The sequence below is a fragment of the Neolamprologus multifasciatus genome, chromosome 8 (assembly GCF_963576455.1).
Source record: "Neolamprologus multifasciatus chromosome 8, fNeoMul1.2, whole genome shotgun sequence".
NCBI classification, from domain to species: Eukaryota; Metazoa; Chordata; class Actinopteri; order Cichliformes; family Cichlidae; genus Neolamprologus; species Neolamprologus multifasciatus.
Window position 1 is genome coordinate 1,116,158 of NC_140446.1, and position 18,586 is coordinate 1,134,743.

Genomic DNA, 18,586 nt, shown 5'->3' on the forward strand with positions numbered 1-18,586 from the left:
TGAATGCCAGCGTGAGGAGACTACCTCAGGTCACTGGGAGCTGAGGCAACCTCCAGCTTTCACTCCCACTTTGTGTTCTACAAAACTAAAGAAACCAGCAGAGACCTCCAAAGCTCCTCCCCCTCCTCCTGCACCTAAACCTGGTTTCACCTTCAGCCTCTTTGTTCCGGTTTCCTTCCAGCAGAGGGCGTAACAGCTGAGTCGTGAGTTCAATCCGACAGATTTTATTTCTTACAGATCGGTGGATGGACAGAGAGCAGCGGCTTGCAGCAGAGAGCAGCACAGTCCTGGGTTTTGTATTCAGGGCTTCTCTGTGTTGAGTTTACAGGTCCTCCCCAGGATCTGGTTAATGACCCTGAATTAGACAGTAGAAGAAGACGAGTGTCACCGATGACGTGGGAGTCACCCTCACTGCCCGTCAACATGAGTGTTAAGAATCACTTTTAAAATCATCAACTGAAGAGAAACTGAGCACTTGTTTGGAGCGGAACTACACCTCCCATGATGCCTCAGTGCAGCTCTCCCTGTGTCCCTGCAGAGGGAGGAGAGTGGGAGGAGGAGCATGGGGCGGAGAGGGGCGAAGGGGGAGTTTGGGAAAGAATGCGAGGAATTCATTTCCTGTAGAACAGCTCTGAGAACGAAGGAGGAGACGAGGAGTTCGCGGAGAAGGAGCTCTATCTCCTGCTCTCCTGCTGGATTACTGACTCCACTCTCCTCCCAGCACCTCCCGACTCAGGAGGAGCAGGAGGAGGAGAGGGAGGTGCACGATGGCTGAGCCCCTGCTGAAGAGGACCTTCTCCAGGCTGAGAGGCAGAGACAGAAGCCGCAGGAAGACCGACCCCAAACTGAGCGGTAAGCAGCTGAAACTCACTTTTCCTTCACTTACATGCAGCCTGTAAATGCCTCACGCTACCTTTAATGTCAGAATAAAGTTTATGAAGTGAGGGCAGTGAACACCTCACGATGCCTTCATGTGATGAAGCTGCTTCCTATCACAGATTAAAGGCGCTGTGAGCACGCTCACGGCAAGCTTCCTGCGGCGTCCCAAACTTGAGGGATGAACTGCTCTCATCCCTGAAGTGGGCGGGAAACTAAGGCAGAGGACCATTCTTATGAAAGAGTTTGTTTAAATAAAGTTCTGCTGTTGGAATCAGCATTGACCTCATGACCTCAGGCGTCTCAGGTGGCATCCGATTGGGCAAACAGTGTCTGATCAGAGCTGAAGCAGAGCACAGGGAGAGTCTGTTTTCATCGCAGCCTTCGTCAGGACACATGACTCTGACGCTCTGCGTTTGCATTCTCAGCAAAGAGTGGAGGTCAGCATGACCCACGGATGAGCAGACGACCTCGTGCTAACATGCTAACAGAGGCCAAGGTCAGCGTCCTCGTCTCTGCCGTCCAGTCCTCAGATGTTTCAGGGTGAATGTCCACGCGTTTCCAGTCAACGTGGCCACCCAAACCATTCAAAACCATCAATCTATATTAGACCTTTTCACTCACATACCAGTAATCACATCAACAGCTCACTGTGTTGGTGTGTATGTTGTTCAATTGAATTCAATAGCGCCAAATCACAACAACAACAGTCGCCTGTTTGATATTGTAAGATAAAGACAATAATACATACAGAGAAAACCCCAACAACTCTATGAGTAGGCACTTAGCAGTAAGAAGGAAAAAACTCCCTTTTAACAGGAAGAAACCTCCAACACTCTGGGAGGGGCGGGGCCATCTGCTGCGACCACTTGTGGTGAGGAGAGGAGGACAGGACAAACCTACATCTATTGCAGCATAACTGAGGGAGGATTCAGGGTCACCTGGTCCAGCCCTAACTATATGCTTTAGCAAAAAGGAAAGTTTGAAGCCTAATCTTGAAAGTAGAGATAGTGTCTGTCTCCTGAATCCAAACTGGAAGCTGGTTCCACAGAAGAGGGGCCTGAAAACTGAAGGCTCTGCCTCCCATTCTACTTTTAAATACTCTAGGAACAACAAGTAGGCCTGCAGAGCGGGAGCGAAGTGCTCTGATAGGGTGATATGGTACTACAAGGTCATTAAGATAAGATGGGGCCTGATTATTTAAGACCTTGTATGTGAGGAGCAGGATTTTGAATTCTGGATTTAACAGGAAGCCAAAACAGGAGAAATCTGCTCTCTCTTTCTAGTCCCTGTCAGGACTCTTGCTGCAGCATTTTGGATTAGCTGAAGGTTTTTCAGGGAGTTTTTAGGACATCCTGATAATAATGAATTACAGTCGTCCAGCCTGGAAGTAATAAATGCATGAACTAGTTTTTCAGCGTCACTCTGAGACAGGATATTTCTAACTTTAGAGATGTTGCACAAATGGAAGAACGCAGTCTTACATATTTGTTTAATATGTGCATTGAAGGACATGTCCTGGTCAAAAATGACTCCAAGGTTCCTCACAGTGTTACTGGAGGCCAAGGTAATGCCATCCAGAGTAAGAATCTGGTTAGATACCATATTTCTAAGCTTTTCAGCGCCGAGTACAATGACCTCAGTTTGATCTGAGTTAAGAAGCAGAAAGTTAGTGGCCATCCAAGTCTTTATGTCTTTAAGACATTCCTGCAGTTTAACTCATTGGTGTGTGTTATCTGGCTTCATGGACAGATAGAGCTGGGTGTCATCTGCATAGCAGTGTAAATGTATGCTATGTCTTCTAATGATGCTGCCTAAGGGAAGCATGTATAATGTAAACAGAATTGGTCCTAGCACTGAACCCTGTGGAACTCCATAATTAACCTCAGTGTGTGAAGAGGACTCTCCATTTACATGCACAAACAAAGTCTATTAGATAGATATGATACAAACCACTGCAGTGCAATACCTGTAATACCTACAGCATGTTCTAATTGCTCTAATAGGATATTATGGTCGACAGTATCGAACGCTGCACTGAGGTCAAGAAGGACAAGCACAGAGATGAGTCCACTGTCAGAGGCCATAAGAAGATCATTTGTAACCTTCACTAAAGCTGTTTCTGTGCTGTGATGAGCTCTGAAACCTGACTGAAACTCTTGTGTCAAACACATCTGATGTTGTGTTGTCTGCTTCTTATAAAGTGTTTTTCTATTCTGAGCACTCAAGCACTTTATACCATGTATGTGTGTTCTGTCTAACATTCATGCTCTGATGGATCTATGTGACCTTGTGTGTTGCTGGAGCTTGTTTATAACATGTTTCTCAGCTTGGAACAATAAGAAACACGAGTGCGCTTTCCTGTAACTGTCAGAGAAGGTGAAGGTACACCTGCACATCTGGAACACCAGCACAGTACACTTTTACCTGAGCCAATCAGCCGTCACGTCACATCCGAGGGAAGTCAGAGTGTAGCTTTGCGGTGCTGTTTTCACTAATATGTACGTTAGATCCTTTTGTGAACGCAGTGTGCTGCAGAGTTGCGCTCTTGCATCAGAGACTGTGGAGAGGAAAAATGTTGCCACATGACCTCGGTTCTCTGAGAGAGTCCTCAACGAGCTTCCTCAGTGCATGCTCAGACCTCCTCCTCACTTTATTTTTAGAGCAGGTCTGCTCTGGATCACGACTCTGGGCTCAGGGCCGAACTCTTCCACACACACACAGAGGAGTGACGTCTTCTGTTTCTATAACAACAGACAAACAGCCAATGAATGGACTGAATGCTCATGATGTCACTGCGATGTCACTGCTCAGTGTCATGTGAAAACATGATGTCTCGCTCCGGATTTCTTCTGTGCAGAGCTTCATGCAGGTGCATCATGAGTTCATGGCTGTGCTCTTGTCCTGCTGTTTCATCAGCAGCTGCAGCCAAAGAAATGAAGTCTGAGACTTTTCCACTACAGAGTCCTCGCTGTTTGTTGTGGTGAGGGGCAGACAGTTTTACTGATCTCTCTCTGACATCTGGGAGTCCTTACACTAAAGTAATGATCATTATTCTTTGATAACTTCTGAAACCCCAGAGGAAAAGCTTTAAGTAAACAGGAGGAACAGATGCTGCTCCACAGACCGACCAATAACGCGACGTGTAACTACACTTCCAGGTAAACCCTCAGTAGGGATCAGACTGAAGCAGTGTCACAGGTTCTCCTCAGTCCTGGTTTGAAATCATGACCAGATCCAGATCCTGGACAGTCGCACGTTGTCAGCTTTCTGTAGAAAATCTGGGTCAGTTAGCCACTTCCTGTCATTAGGCCTGTGTGTGGTTTCTTCCTGTTTATCTCTCTGGGATGTTGAGTAAAAGTTTCAGACATGAATCTCAGTGAACACGATGGCTTCATTTCATATTAACATTTCAAACATTATGTGTAAGGACTTTTAAAACCACGCAGGTGAACATGTTCACGTGTGGACACAAACATGTTCACGTGTGGACACAAACATGTTCACATGTGGACACAAACATGTTCACATGTGGATACAAACATGTTCACGTGTGGATACAAACATGTTCACGTGTGGATACAAACATGTAAACATGTGGACACAAAGATTAAACTTCACAGAAAACGAGCTCGATGGCTTCTTCCTTCAGCTCACACATGCTGACATGCACGCTGCGATTCATGGAGCGAGCCGGAGTGAACACATTAAACCAATGCGGAGGTTAGTCTGATGGGTCGAAGGTCATCCTGAAACTCACTCACTGAGTTTCTGATGTAAACATGTGGGTCAAAGGTCAAAGCTGAAGCAGACAAAAGGTCAGAGGAGGATTTTCAGGGAACTGGCCCTTTAAGAGCCTTTAAATGAAAGTGTCTGAAACACATCAGTTTGTTTAGAAAGAGTGTGTGTGTGTGTGTGTGTGTGTGTGTGTGTGTGTGTGTGTGTGTGTGTGTGTGTGTGTGTGTGTGTGTGTGTGTGTGTGTGTGTGTGTGTGTAGGCTGTAATGAATAGTGAATAGACAGCAGTGTGTTTGGTTTTAAACACAGAGACTTCATTCACATCTGCACAGTCACAGCTGTTTATTCACCCTACCACCCCTCCACCCCCACCACTCCACTCTACGCCCTAACTCCCCCGCCCCCGCCCCACAGTGATCGCTGTTTGTAGGACCGTTGAAATGAAAAACAGATGGACTATTATTAGCGCTCACGCTCTCGTCTCTGATGACAGGAAACGAGGGACAACCTCTGCAGAGTGTCACTTCCTGTCTGGGCCCGTTTTCAGTCCAAAGGGGCTGTGCTGAGAACACAAGGAGAACAGCTAGCCTTCGTGTTGTAGCTTGGTCTGATTCAGTGTAAAACAAATGCACTGAAAGGACGCCGCGTGTGCGTGACGATGTTTTAACCTGCAAAGTGAAAGAGAGTGATCCTAACCTCCAGGAGGGATTTCTTTAGCTCATCCTACTTTAGCCATGATCCTGATGTCCTTCGGGACTTTGTTTAACTACAGTTTAACTACAGGAAGCCACACCAGCTGATAACTGACCCTCGAGAATACCATCCAAACCACTTTAAAACAGTTTGAGGGGTCCTGAGTGCAGTCCTGAATTCGGACTTCTCTTAGATTCTCTTGGTGGGGGAGCCTGAATGCAGAGGTTAAACTGCTGACTTTACCCAATGAGAAGTCACAATGGTGCATTCATGGCATTGAACACATGAACTCAGAACACACGTCACATTTACAGATGCTGAAACACACACAGAAACAAACAGAGTGTATTCATGCAGCTCAGACAGCTACTTTGCAGACCGTCACGAGGATCTCACACACACACACACACACACACACACACCTCGTGCCTATGGTACGACAACTTTTCTCCGTGCCCCTGGTACACTGCGCAGAAACACTTTGCCGTGCACGCACACACACACACACACGGTCTGCACTGAGGGCTGGAACAGTAATCTATAGGATGTGACAGAGAAACGTTCCACTTTTCTTCACAGCAACAGCTGATCATCAAATTAAAATTTATTTATAGAGCACATATTAAAACAACAGTGTTGACCATAGTGCTTCACAGTCAGTAAAAGCATGAGACAGTTAAAACAAACAATAAAACAGGACAACAAACAACAGGTAACAACACAACAAGCTAGAACAGCCAACTAGACAGAATCAAAGCCAAAGTAAAAAAAATAAGTTTTAAGACGTGATTTAAAAGACTGGATCGACTCGGCAGTACGAACATGAACAGGGAGGTTATTCCAGAGTCTGGGTGCCACGGATGCAAAGGCCCGGTCACCTCTCGACTTCATTTGAGTCCTAGGCTGTGCTAGGAGCCTGTGATTGGTCGATCTAAGTGCTCTGTTGGGATTGTATGAGTGGAGGAGTTCAGAAAGATAGCTGGGCGCTAAATTATTCAGAATATTAAAAGTGAACAAAAGAATTTTAAAATCTATACGATATTTAACAGGGAGCCAATGTAGTTTGGCTAAAATTGGAGTTATGTGTTCATGGATTCTCGTACCTGTTAAAAGACGCGCAGCTGCTTTTTGAATTAACTGAAGCCGGCAAAGAGAGGAGTGTTGGAGGCCCGAGTAGAGGCAGTTACAGTCGTCCAGTCTGGATGTACTAAATGCGTGGATAAGCTTTTCAAGGTCCTTTAAAGGAAGGAACGGCTTTGCTTTGGAAATCTGACGCAACTGGTAAAAGCTGTTTTTACCACAGTGGAGACGTGTTTCTCAAGTTTAAAAGAGCCATCCAGGAACACTCCGAGGTTTCTTACAGTGAGCGAGAGATGGCTGGCGAGAGGGCCAAGGGCATCAGCTAACTGGTCTAGCGGAGGCTACCAAAGACTATGATTTCGGTCTTATTCTCGTTCAATGTAAGGCAATTATGTGATAACCAAATTTTAACTTCATGCAAACAGTTGAACATAGCATGATCATATGACCATCAATAGAAAATCAGACCTTCAGTCAGAGCCTGCTGCGCTAAACTTCATTTCAGCTTCAAATCAAAACAAAGGTCAGCTGAGAGCGCTTTATATGTCAAAGTAAAAACCCTGTAATACTACAGAGAAACTCCAACATGTCAGAAGGCTGTAGGTGTCAGAGGAGTCATGAAGACAGACAAAGCTGAACTCTTATTGAGTGAATGCAGAAAATCCCAAAGGTCATAAAGTCCAAAAACAGAGGAAACACTAGCAGAACACTGGGGGAACAAATGTTCTGTTGAAGGACAGCGACAGGAGGGTAACCAAGTGGAGACAGCTGTGCAGATGGAGACACAGCTGAACCAAATCACAGACTAAAATCAAAGCACGAGGAACACGAATTCTCAAAGCAAAAGAGAAGTGAGCTCACTACATGAGGACGACACAGATACATTAATCACCAAATACAATAATATGCAAAGCAAGGCAACCAGGAATCAAAACAAAATATTTCTACAAACCAAAACTGGATAATCTGACACAACCATGAGACACGAGCAGGCGAGCAACTGTCTTAGCAACAGTGCGAAAGAAAAATGTGTAACAGGAAGAAACCTCCGGCATAACCAGGCTCAGGGAGGGGCAACTTTTGCTTCCTATCATCTGATCTGGACCAGTGCAGATCAAACTCACCCACCTCACCACTTTGATAGCGCCAAACGTACTGATCCAGCCCATAATAACAGCTGTTTGTTTACTACAGAGGCTCCAGTCCGGCCCGACAATGTCTTCCAGTCCTCTTCCTCACCATCGTCGCCAACACTTACAGACCCCGACCCCCCATCGCCTCCTCGAAACCATATCACAGTGGCAAAGAAACAGCAGTGGGCGCGTCAGGGCTCTGCAGCTCCACCCACCTTCTTGACCTCCAGCTCCACCATCACACTCTCAGACCAGGAGAGACCCACAGGGATATCTCAGGAGGCATCTGGGCAGGCCTTGAGCCACAGGCTGGTGCAAGACAAGGTAAAGCACGCTATCTATATGACCGAGCCTTCACACTGCTTTGTCCCTTCTTTTGCTAATAGTCAGACCTTTACTGCTGCTTCAGTTTTTGTTCTGTCCGCTATCTTTGTTCTTGTCCTGCTAATAATTGGGCTTTATCTTCCTAGTAATCTTTAGTCTTTCTACTTCCACTGCTAATCCTTAATCATTGTTCTTCTCCCGGTAATCCTTAGTCTTTGTCCTCCTGGTAGTTCTCTATGTTCTCCTCCAGCTACGATGTCCATGGTTGTTGGGTCCCTTGTTCTTGTTCTGCTGCTGCTTATTGAACCCTTTCCTATGTCTCAATTCAGCTAACTTCATTAATACATTCCCACGTATTAAAACAATGCACTTATTTCTTGGGCATGGATTTTTAACAGGGAAAACCGAAAAATATGTGCACTTCCCAGAAATAACAGTTGCAAGGTTGTTGGACAGAGATTGTGCTGCTGGTAGATGGACACGTCCTCCTGGATCTGATGGTGGTTTGACTCCTCATTCTATTCCTTCTCTCCCTTCAGTGATGTGTCCACTCGTTATTGTCATGGTTTGCAGATGCAGCAGTGTGCTGACAGGATGTGCACCAGTCTGGCCTGGGATAAGACCAGTGCGTCCTGTGTTAGCACAGCAATGCAACAGGAATCCTACTACCCAGCAGGGGACCCCGCTGAATCTCCCTCCACCTCCGTCAGTGCCAAGCTGTCTGGCCAGCGTGCCTACCTGCAGAGCCTGGATCGCAGCAGCCGAGCCTGGGTGCTTTCCTCAGGAAAGACTTCAGATGAAGTGTGCGACCCTCAGGAGGACAGTGGCAGCAACATCTGGTACAACCCGATCCCTGAGGAGGAGGACTTAGGAGGTCTACGCCGGGACGAGGATGTATGGAAGCGGAGGGCAAAAAAAGATGAGCCTAGTGCTGGAACAGACGTTGGCGGAGGTTGTAGCAGTGCCAGTCCACTGGAGGACTTTCAGTGCTCCAGCCTCCCCAATCCAAGTGTCAGTCACCATATCGATGATATCCAAGCAGAAAATACAGGTAAGACTTCCTGTTTCACCTGCTGTCGCCACATTGCTCAGGTTTTGTCTTCATTGGCGTTCTTCATCTCACCCTGCTTCAGACTCTCCTCCAGACTCTAGTCCCGCCTCCCAAAAGAAAGGGGGTGTGTCAGGAAGTATGATTGACAGGTTGAGGTCTCCTGGTACGGTAAGAAAACTCTCTCTAAAGATGAAGAAACTTCCCGAGCTGCGCCGGAAACTCAGCCTCCGCTCATCTTCTCGGGCCCAGCGGCAAACAAATGACAACAGAGGATGCGGAGAGGAGTCGGCTGGTAAGAGCACGGCATCGTTATTGGCGCTCTCCAACCAGAACGTGATCAGCAAGTATCATCTGGACAGCTCCACCTCTCCAGCCCGACCACAGCGACGGTCATCAAGAGGATGTTCAGCCAGTAAAGGAGGTAAACCGCTCGGGGGGGGAGGTTAGCACAGATGTAGAGCAGGAACTTTCATGGCTCTGGGCAGGATTCAGGAGTAAACCGATAGCGTCTGTGACTGTATTTCACAGAAATCTGTGTATCTTCCTGATATTTCTGACCTTGCCAGAACCTCATTAAGGTCATGGATTCCATCTTCATCCATTTTCAATAAAGCGTGGGGAGTCTCAGCCTCTAAGTGAAATGAAAACGACTATAATAGAACATGTATGTCTTCCTGTCAGGGTATCTCAGTGACGGGGACTCCCCTGAACTACTGCCACGACAGCAGCCCTCTCAACACGTGATCACCCAGGATGGGCCCTGTGACGTCAGCTCGTTCCAGCTGTACGTGGGCTCCGACCCGCCGAGATGCAGCCAACGGGTGACGGGTTTACTGACAGTCCACCTGCTGGGGCTGGAGGAGATGAAGACCAGCAGGTATAAACATACCTTCAAGCCTTTAATTCACTTCAACACAGAATCGGAACACAGCAGCATCTAGTGGACATTAAGAGAACTGCAGGTCAACAGTCTAAAGCTCAGACTGACTGGCTAATTCATGACTGTATAGGGTGTAAATTGTCTGAGTACAGGTCTGATATAAACATTCTTCTAACCTGGATCTCTGGCTGGTGTTTGTGGGGTGACCAGCAGACCGTACAAGAAGTCTGAGCTCCAGTTTTAGGAATTTACTTGGATGTGACTGAGTACTAATTAGCAGGTCGTCTGTGTCTATGTGATACACCGGACAGACCTGTACAGTCTAGCAAACTAATCCACCCTCTTGGTCACTTCTGGCTCCACTGACAACATTTTTCTGTGAATGTTGTGTTCAAGGGGGCCCCCTGCTGGAGGGTTAGGTTCAGTTTTGGAGCAGTCATTGTCTCTGTCTCTCTGGATGTTCGGTCTCAGGTCAGAGGGCAGTAAGGAAGTCTTCCTGGTGATACAGATCGATGGGGTGACGAGAGCGCGGACCGCCCTCCTGATGCTGCGAGGCTCGGCCCTCCCCTTAAACCACACTTTCCACCTGGAGCTGGAGCGAGCCAGGCAGCTCCGCATAGTGGTTTTAACACCAGGTAATACAACAAAGCCGCATTCAGGCAGGACCAATGCTCCCTATAATGTTTCACGTGTAAGAGCGAACGCACAAACTCCCTGAGCGTCCCTTGGACCACTGTGAGCAACAGCAGACGTGTGCACTGTGGTCACGCCAGCATCAAATCCATCCAAGTTACATGTTTATTAAAGTAATCAAATTACAGCATTTATGTTAGACTACTTTTAATTAACTGCTTTAGCCCAATCACAATGAAAATTTAAAAAAATCTAGTTCATGACCTGTAGCATGTTAACACTATTGGAAGTAAAAATAACTTAAACTCCAATTTTGAAAACAACTTTCTATTTTTTCTTTTTTTAAATAAAGCTCTGACTGTATGATGAGTCTGTGGTCTGGGAGAGTCTGTAACTCTGTCTGCAAAATACAGTAAATAATGACCAATGTTGGGAAATTAATTATATAGTTACTTCTTCAAAAAAGTAACTGAGTTATGCAAACAAAGTTTTTTGCAGCTGTTTACCTAAAAATGCAGCCAAGGTGTTTTTAAACAAACATTTCAAACTATTTACAGAACAATCAGCTGCTCTGCATCAAATCTGATGCCACACAAATTATTTGTGCCACTGCAAAAAATAATTTCGCAATTGCGCACGCACGCAGCTTAGAGGGGACATTGGGCAGGACTAAGGTAAAACAAGGATGTGGGGGTGAAATGTTCTCTGTGAACAAGCCAAAACAGTTATAGAAAATGCTATCAGCGTAAACGTGTAGTCCAGTCCCTGTACAACATTCATAAATCTTATTACGTAAATAAGCTAAAAAGCAAAGGTTAAAGAAACAGAATGTTGTGGACTCAGAGCGAGCAGTGATGAATTACTGACTCTTATTTCTAATGTAGGTATTAAACCACATCATCTCCTGTGAAGAGAGGTTAAATTCTGTTAATTGAGACACGGTCTTGTTACTGACTGCATCAAAGTGCTTTTTAAGCTCTAAAAAGCTCGGACCACACTCATCTATCCAAAAAACTCTTAACAGCAAGTAACCGGTTCAGTTCTTCAGACAGTCTCCACTTTAGCCTTTAGACAAACTGACGATTCCTCCGTTTCTATCACTGGTGAAAAACTTTAAACAACCTCCAGCTATCATGATGTCATGATGACCCCTCCCCCCCCCCAACATCATCATATTCTTTGGGCGTCCATTTAAATCTGCTCACTAATTTTTTTTCTCCCCTTTTTCAGTCTGTGCACCCAAAACAACATCTGAGCAGAGTCCCAACTCAGGTGGTCCAACCAGAAACCGGGTGTGCGGTCTGGGTGGGGTCTCCATCCCCCCTCTCTTCAAAGGTTCATTAGACCACATTGTTCATTGTTAATGCAGCTGACGCTATGATTATCAGTGATGTCTGAATCGTATACTGTTTGGTTTGTCAGGGAGTCGCTGTCAGCAGCTCTGTGTGAAGCTGGAGCCCAGAGGACTTCTCTATATCAAACTGTCTCTGCAGGAGAAATGGGACACGCAGGTACACAATCCCACTGCTGCTGCTGATACATGTAGCTAGATTTAACTGGGACCAGCAGGTCAGCTGGGCGGGGTCACATCATCCTGCTAGTATGGACTGTTTGTCACGGGGCCGAGTGGCCTGTACTGAACAGGACTCAGGTGCAGAAACCCAGAGCAGAGACAGCAGATGATGTGACAATTTATTAGGCGTAAGTGCAAAAAACGTAGCAAAGACAAAAAACAATAAGACGTGGAGTTTGACGAGGCGTGGCCTGGGAAACGTGGCTAGGGCGAGGGAATGAGGCCTGAGATGCAGAGTAGAGCTGAGCAGTCACACTGAAGAGAGAAGATAGTGGAGTTAGGGAGGTGGTGGAGGCAGCTCTGAAGTTGTAAGAGTGGCAACTCTTACTTGCAGTAGGGGACATGGAGTGTTGAGAGGGGGCTGATGAGAATCCAGGGGGGGCTGAGTGGCGTGGAAAGGCTGACCTGAGATCCGGGGCTTCAGATGGAGTGTGATGGCAGGAGGGCAGGCAGGTGAGGCGCAGAGAGATTTTCAAAATGATTGCTTGGTATCCTGAGTCCGGAGGTGGAGCGTGAGCCAAGGTGAAAACAGCAACTGCAGCAAAGTCTGGTTAACAAGATAAATCACAGCAAGAACTTGAAGTATAAGGCCTGTGACCAACATGTGTTGATGACGAACTGGCAGTGAATGAACATCAACGTGTGGCTTAAATCCCTCTGGCTTGATTGCCTGCAATTGGCTCCAGGTGTGCAGGAGCTGGAGGAGTTGGCCCCGCCCAGGGGCGGATCCCAGGTAGGTTCAGGAGCCTTATGGAAATTCCAGCCACCCACTGCAGACCATGACACTGTTCTTCAAATAGCACAACTCGAAAACTTTGACTATAGTAACAACGTATATAATGGTAAAAGTAAGCTTCCACATATTCATTACACATAAAGTGAAACATTTGAAGCCTTTTTTGTTGTTTTCATTTTGGTGATTGTGGTTGTGAAACGTCCAACTTCTCAAGGGTGTGTTCACTCACACAGTCAGTACCTGGTGGGGCTCCTTCACCATCAGTGCCTGCTGCAGCGCAGCATAGACACGGTCAGCCTGCAGCTGCTCCAGCATTACAGAAGCACAGATAGGGGTTCAGGTCAGGTGAGCTGGCAGACCAATCACAGTAGCATCGTGCTCAGCAAACCCTCTGGTAGGCGTTGCACCGCTGTGAGGTGCCAAGTGCTGCTGAAAAGGGAAATCAGCATCTCCACGATGAGCATGAAGTGCTGTGAACTGTGGACCAACCACCACCGCCGCTACAGACTCAATCATAAATTGTGTGTCTGCAGCCCAACGGCGACGCATCCACCCCGTCCTCTGTGTTTGGGGTTGAGCTCCACCACCTGGTGGAGAAAGAGGGCTCTGCAACTCCCGTCCCCCTGCTGATCCAGAAAACAGTGGCAGAGATCGAACGACGGGGACTGAAGGTTAGCGTGCAAGTCCGCTGCGACAAAGATGCCGCGGCTTCACCGTCAGCTGATTATGTGTCTGTGTGTGTGTCAGGTGGTAGGTCTTTACAGGCTCTGTGGCTCTGCTGCGGTGAAGAAGGAGCTCAGGGATTGGTTCGAGAGGAACAGCTCAGCAGTTTGTCTGTCTGAGGACCTCTACCCTGACATCAACGTAATCACAGGTAAGCAGAGAACATGTACTTGACCCCTGACCCTGTGTCTGAGCTAGACTCTGACCCGACCTCTGATCGTCCTCATACTCATTGTGACCACTGTGGTCGCGCCAGCATCGAATCCATCCAAGTTACATGTTTATTAAAGTAATCTAATTACAGCATTTACATTTATGTTAGACTTTTAATTAACTGCTTTAGCCCACTTACAATGAAAATTTAAAAAGATCTTGTTCATGACCTGTAGTATGTTCACACTATTGGTAGTAAAAATAACTTGAACTCCAATTTTAAAAACACAACTTTCTTTCTTTATTTTTAATAAAGCTCTGACTGTATGATGAGTCTGTGGTCTGGGAGAGAGTCTGTAACTCTGTCTGCAAAATACAGTAAATAATGACCAATGTTGGGTAATTAACTATATAGTTACTTCTTCAAAAAAGTAACTGAGCTTTGCAAACAAAGTTTTTTGCAGCTGTTTACCTAAAAATGCAGCCAAGGTGTTTTTTAAATAAACATTTCAAACTATTTACAGAACAATCAGCTGTTCTGCATCAAATCTGATGTCACACAAATTATTTGTGCCACTCCAAAAAATAATTTCTGTCCACTATGAGATGAAGGAGAACAACAGCCTGATACCTGCAGGCCTGACAGCAGCAGATGTGTCACTGCTGTAACACCTGTAACACTCAGCAGTCGCCTCATTGTTCTGACACACACAACACAACTACTGACTACACTACACACTAACTACACACTAACTACACAAGATTTGTGCTAAACGTCACAAATCTCTCACATCTAGAAACACGCCGTCACTCCTAAAACTTCCTCCCCCCTAAACAACTAAATGCCCTGTTTTGATTGGTCCACATGGTGCATTTTTCCACCAATAGGAAAGGCTGGGGTTTGTCTTTGCTCACAGGCTTTGGAGTGTTTTCCTTATAAAACGCCGTTTTTACCGTTTCTTCCCGCAGTAAATATAAACAACGACAGTATTCAGGAAGAAAAACAAACATTGCAGATATTTTATCATAACTCTGGTTTTACGGCCGATCAACACAATTTAAAAACTGGTATAAAGTCCACACTTGTTGTACACGTTGTCATTAACTTCACTCCACATCAGCCGCTTTGCTAAAACACCGGTGTCGCACATAAGGACGCTGTCATAGCCTGTCAACCACGTTGATTAGCTGCGCATATACGAATGTGAATCGCATCATTGGCTGGACTGTGGGATAAGGCGGCATCGTTACCACACGGGAGCAGCCAGTCACTGACTCACACTGCAAAACAGAATTGTTGAAATTTTAATTTTAATTTCAATTCAGGTTAGATTTTTTTTTGTTAGCAACGCAGATTTTCTGTGTGCAGAGATGCCAGCAGTTGCAATTGCGCACGTGCGCAGCTTAGAGGGAACATTGATTGTGACTGCGCTCACCTGCCTCCTCAGGGATTCTAAAGGACTACCTGCGGGAGCTGCCATCCCCCCTCATCACTAGGACTCTGTACCAGGTGGTCCGGGAGGCCATGACCCTACGACCCCCACCTGTCCAACCCGCAACACCTGATCCCCAACTGTCCCAAAGGACCGTGGAGCTGCTGTCCTGTCTGCCACCTCCAGAAAGGGTAACAGCCAGTACTCCTGCAGTACTACTGCGCTAATCTTGCACCAGCAGTATTCTTACAATGCAGCTTCCTGCTGTGAGCGTCGTGCTTCCTCCCCACAGTCAGCAGTACCTCTGATGGACACTAGCCCACAATGTTCTTCCTCATGCTACTCCTCTTCTTCCTGCTGTTGGTCCTGCTTCTTCCTGTCTCTGGGACACTACTGTGACCCCTCTATGACCCCTCTATGACCCCTCTATGACCCCTCTAGTTTGCAGAGTTGGTGTGAGACAGATAAAGAACACAGTGTTTACATCTAAAGCAAATGATGAAGGTTTGATTTCTGATCGAGCACGTCGTGCTAGAACTGGCCAGTGACATAATGCACCAACTGCATTCTCATAGGGACGTTTCTTCTTCGTTAATGCAGAAGCTGCTGTTCCCGGTGCATTGTGGGTAATGTTGGCAGCAGCCTCTGAACAGGAAGAATAGTCTGGAATAATGAACGCATGCTTCCTGTTTACTTCCTGTATGAACACCTGCTCCTACAGAGGGGTAGAAAACTGGCAGCTTCAGCTGCAACCTAACACCCTGACCTTTGACCTTTTCGCAACCTGGAACCTTTGAAGTAAAATAAACAGGTTGAATATTTTACATTCGGGAAAGTTGAGACGAGTTAATCGGAAATCTGACATCAGGTCAACCGCTGAGTTGTCTACTAACCGTCCTCGCCATCTCTCGCTTTCAGGCCACTCTGCTGCTCCTGCTCGACCACCTCAGCCTCGTAGCATCTTTCAGCGCCGCCAACAGGATGACTCATCAGAACCTCGCCGTGTGCTTCGGGCCTGTGCTCCTCACGCCAACCCAAGATGCGTGGAGGGGGGGAGGAGGGAAGTCGGGAAGAGGATCAACGAAGGGTTTCTATCACGGCGAGGAGATGGCGAGCGCCGTGGACTTCAAACGGCACATCGAAGCGCTGCACTACCTGCTGCAGCTGTGGCCAGGTAAGCCCTACAGACCTGCCCGCATACCTTACCTCGCCATGGAAACCATCAAGATCGTCCCAATTGTTCTTCGTCCTCAGTGCCGACTCATCGAGCACCAGCCGACGCCTCACCTCCTCCCTCCTCCACCCCTCACCAGCATCCCTTGGTGCAGCAGCAGCGGCATCCTGCGTTGCGCCTGGCTCTACCACAGAGCCCTGAAGAGGAGGTGGTGGTGTCACGGCGAGGGCGTGGCGGTGTGGCCCGGCTGGAGAGTCCACCGCCGATCAACAGGTACGCGGGAGACTGGAGCGTTTGCGGACAAGAGTTTCTTACCGGGCAGGATGCCGATTACGATGAGGTGGCAGGAAGTGAGAGCGATGCAGGTAAAAATCAGCTGATCGTCTACCTGTACACGTGGTTAACCTTCACAGGTGTCACTGAAGTCACATGTTTGACTCCTGCTGGGTCACATCACGACAGGTGACAGGTGTCTGACTGACAGCCCCTTCTCCTCTCTGACTCTTCCTCTTGGTTTTTCAGGGAGTGATGATGAAGACGAGGAGGAGAAGAAGAGGGCGTGGCCAACAGGAGGGGGCGGAGCTCTGTACATGGATGACTTCCTGGATTTTGACGCTCCGTTTAACTGTCGGCTCAGCCTGAAGGACTTTGACGCGCTGATCCACGACCTGGACCGCGAGCTCGCCAAACAGATCTGTCTGTAGAGGAGGAGGAGGAGCAGGAGGAGGAGGAAGATCTGACCTCATTAAATTTCAGATCAGCTGAGTTTTAACGTGTTTGTCTCTGATGGTTTGAGTTTGTGCTTAAATGAAACTACGATGATGTTTGTGTGGGAAAGCAGATCAGCTGTTAGCTTGACCTCTGACCTTTTACTCCACAGCTGTTTTCAGCAATGAGAGCAGAATAACTTTTCATAGCAACAGGGATGAACGTTAATAATCGCTCAGAGTTCAAAGTTCATCAAAGAAACTTTTTATAACTTTTTCAGTGAATTATGATTAACGTTGAATTATTTAATGTAATGAAAAAACACCTGACGTGTTTATTTTCAGACTTTTAAAAAAGAGAGAAGAGTCGTTTTACTCTGCAACACATTTCAAAAGCAAACATTAAAAATAAAGAAAACATTTCTTGTAATAATAAAAAATAAATAATTAGCATGAAGAGAAAAACCTGAACTAATCTCGGTGCTGGTAAAATATGAGTTTTGTATTTTGTACTTAAAGAAGAATATTCTAGTTAAAATACATTAAACAAATAGTTATCTGAAAAAAATGGGAAATGTTGTCATTACCATGACTTTAAAGTCTTTTTCATTGTGACAGTTTTTATATTGATTAACTATAAAGTTAAAAAAGGAAACAATTAATTTTGTGACCTTTAAATCATCTAAACTCACACAACCCTCCATCATCCCGTCATCAGGGCTCAAAGTACCAATGTTCTCATTCCTCAAATGATAGAAAATAATCTTTAAATACGGGGAAACTATAATCTGAAAAAGGTGAAGTCTGAAGGTGAGGCTCCGTCACTCTTTAAACTGATTAAATCAGCTGCTCAGGACGTCCTGAAGGAGGCGCTGTGCCTAGAACCAAACAGGAATTTATTCCTTTTTTGAACCAAACAGGAATTTATTCTCAAAGCGTGCACGGTGACGGTCTCAGGGCGAGTCTAACGTTGAAACCAAAGTATGTGCCTCAGAGCCTGTGAGCTAACATTAGCTAACAAAGTCCAGTAATCAGTGACATCACCAAACGAGCAGCTCTCGACTGTCTGCACGAGGCTTCACAGGGGGGCGGCAGCAGAGCGCCAGGTCAGGTTAGACAGCACGCATGCTGGGGTTATTAATAACAACTGCTCTCTGAGGTTGTGGAGCTCCGAGTTCAGGCCCCAAACTGTCAACAAACTTTGGACCTGCAGCTTCAGTGTGAAGAATGGGTTCTCTGAGGCGTGGAGGAGGTGCAGGAACCTCCTTCCACAGCAGCGAGCACCGGATATCTGGGTATCAGGACTTCGGGGGATCTGGTGTTGTTTGCACTGTTGAAGCCATAATTTCTGTGTTGATGGTACAGAGTTTCTCACTGTGAGTTTGTGAAGTTTGAAGCTCTTTTCTCCTTGTTGTTGCTGACAGTATTATTATTGTTATTATTATTATTGTTGTTGTTGTTGTTACTCTGTTTTGCACATCTTCAATAAGCACTTGTGTTTTTTACAATGAAGACGACGTTTGTCTGCAGATGAAGCAAAGTGATGAAGCACAGTTCCTGTTGGAACAGAACACAGTCTGTATGTCTTATTACCCCAAACAGCTATTAAACACCTTATTAACGAAGCTTCTGCCTGCTGTGGTCAATATCATCACTGCTGTCACTCGACCTCAGTGCACC

At 46.4% G+C, this 18,586-nt stretch overlaps 2 protein-coding genes across 3 annotated transcripts in view; one reads left to right on the plus strand and one right to left on the minus strand.

Moving 5' to 3' along the window:
* Positions 1-18,586, minus strand: part of ebf3a (EBF transcription factor 3a) — a 99,303-nt gene that overhangs the window by 79,155 nt on the left and 1,562 nt on the right. The gene's annotated exons all lie outside the window — the stretch shown is intronic.
* Positions 723-17,328, plus strand: syde1 (synapse defective Rho GTPase homolog 1). Its single transcript, XM_085170477.1, has 14 exons — positions 723-852; positions 7,581-7,843; positions 8,417-8,894; positions 8,977-9,315; positions 9,576-9,771; positions 10,246-10,409; positions 11,638-11,742; positions 11,830-11,918; positions 13,250-13,387; positions 13,464-13,590; positions 15,041-15,216; positions 15,944-16,199; positions 16,280-16,564; positions 16,722-17,328. The coding sequence occupies exons 1-14, from the start codon at positions 768-770 to the stop codon at positions 16,901-16,903; spliced, it is 2,883 nt and encodes a 960-aa protein (XP_085026603.1). The 5' UTR covers positions 723-767; the 3' UTR covers positions 16,904-17,328.

Coding starts and splice junctions, on each gene's coding strand:
- syde1 (XM_085170477.1), top strand. CDS start 768: ATGGCTGAGCCCCTGCTGAAGAGGACCTTCTCCAGGCTGAGAGGCAGA. Junction 13,591..15,040: donor TGACATCAACGTAATCACAG/GTAAGCAGAGAA, acceptor CTGCCTCCTCAG/GGATTCTAAAGGACTACCTG. Junction 15,217..15,943: donor GTCTGCCACCTCCAGAAAGG/GTAACAGCCAGT, acceptor TCTCGCTTTCAG/GCCACTCTGCTGCTCCTGCT.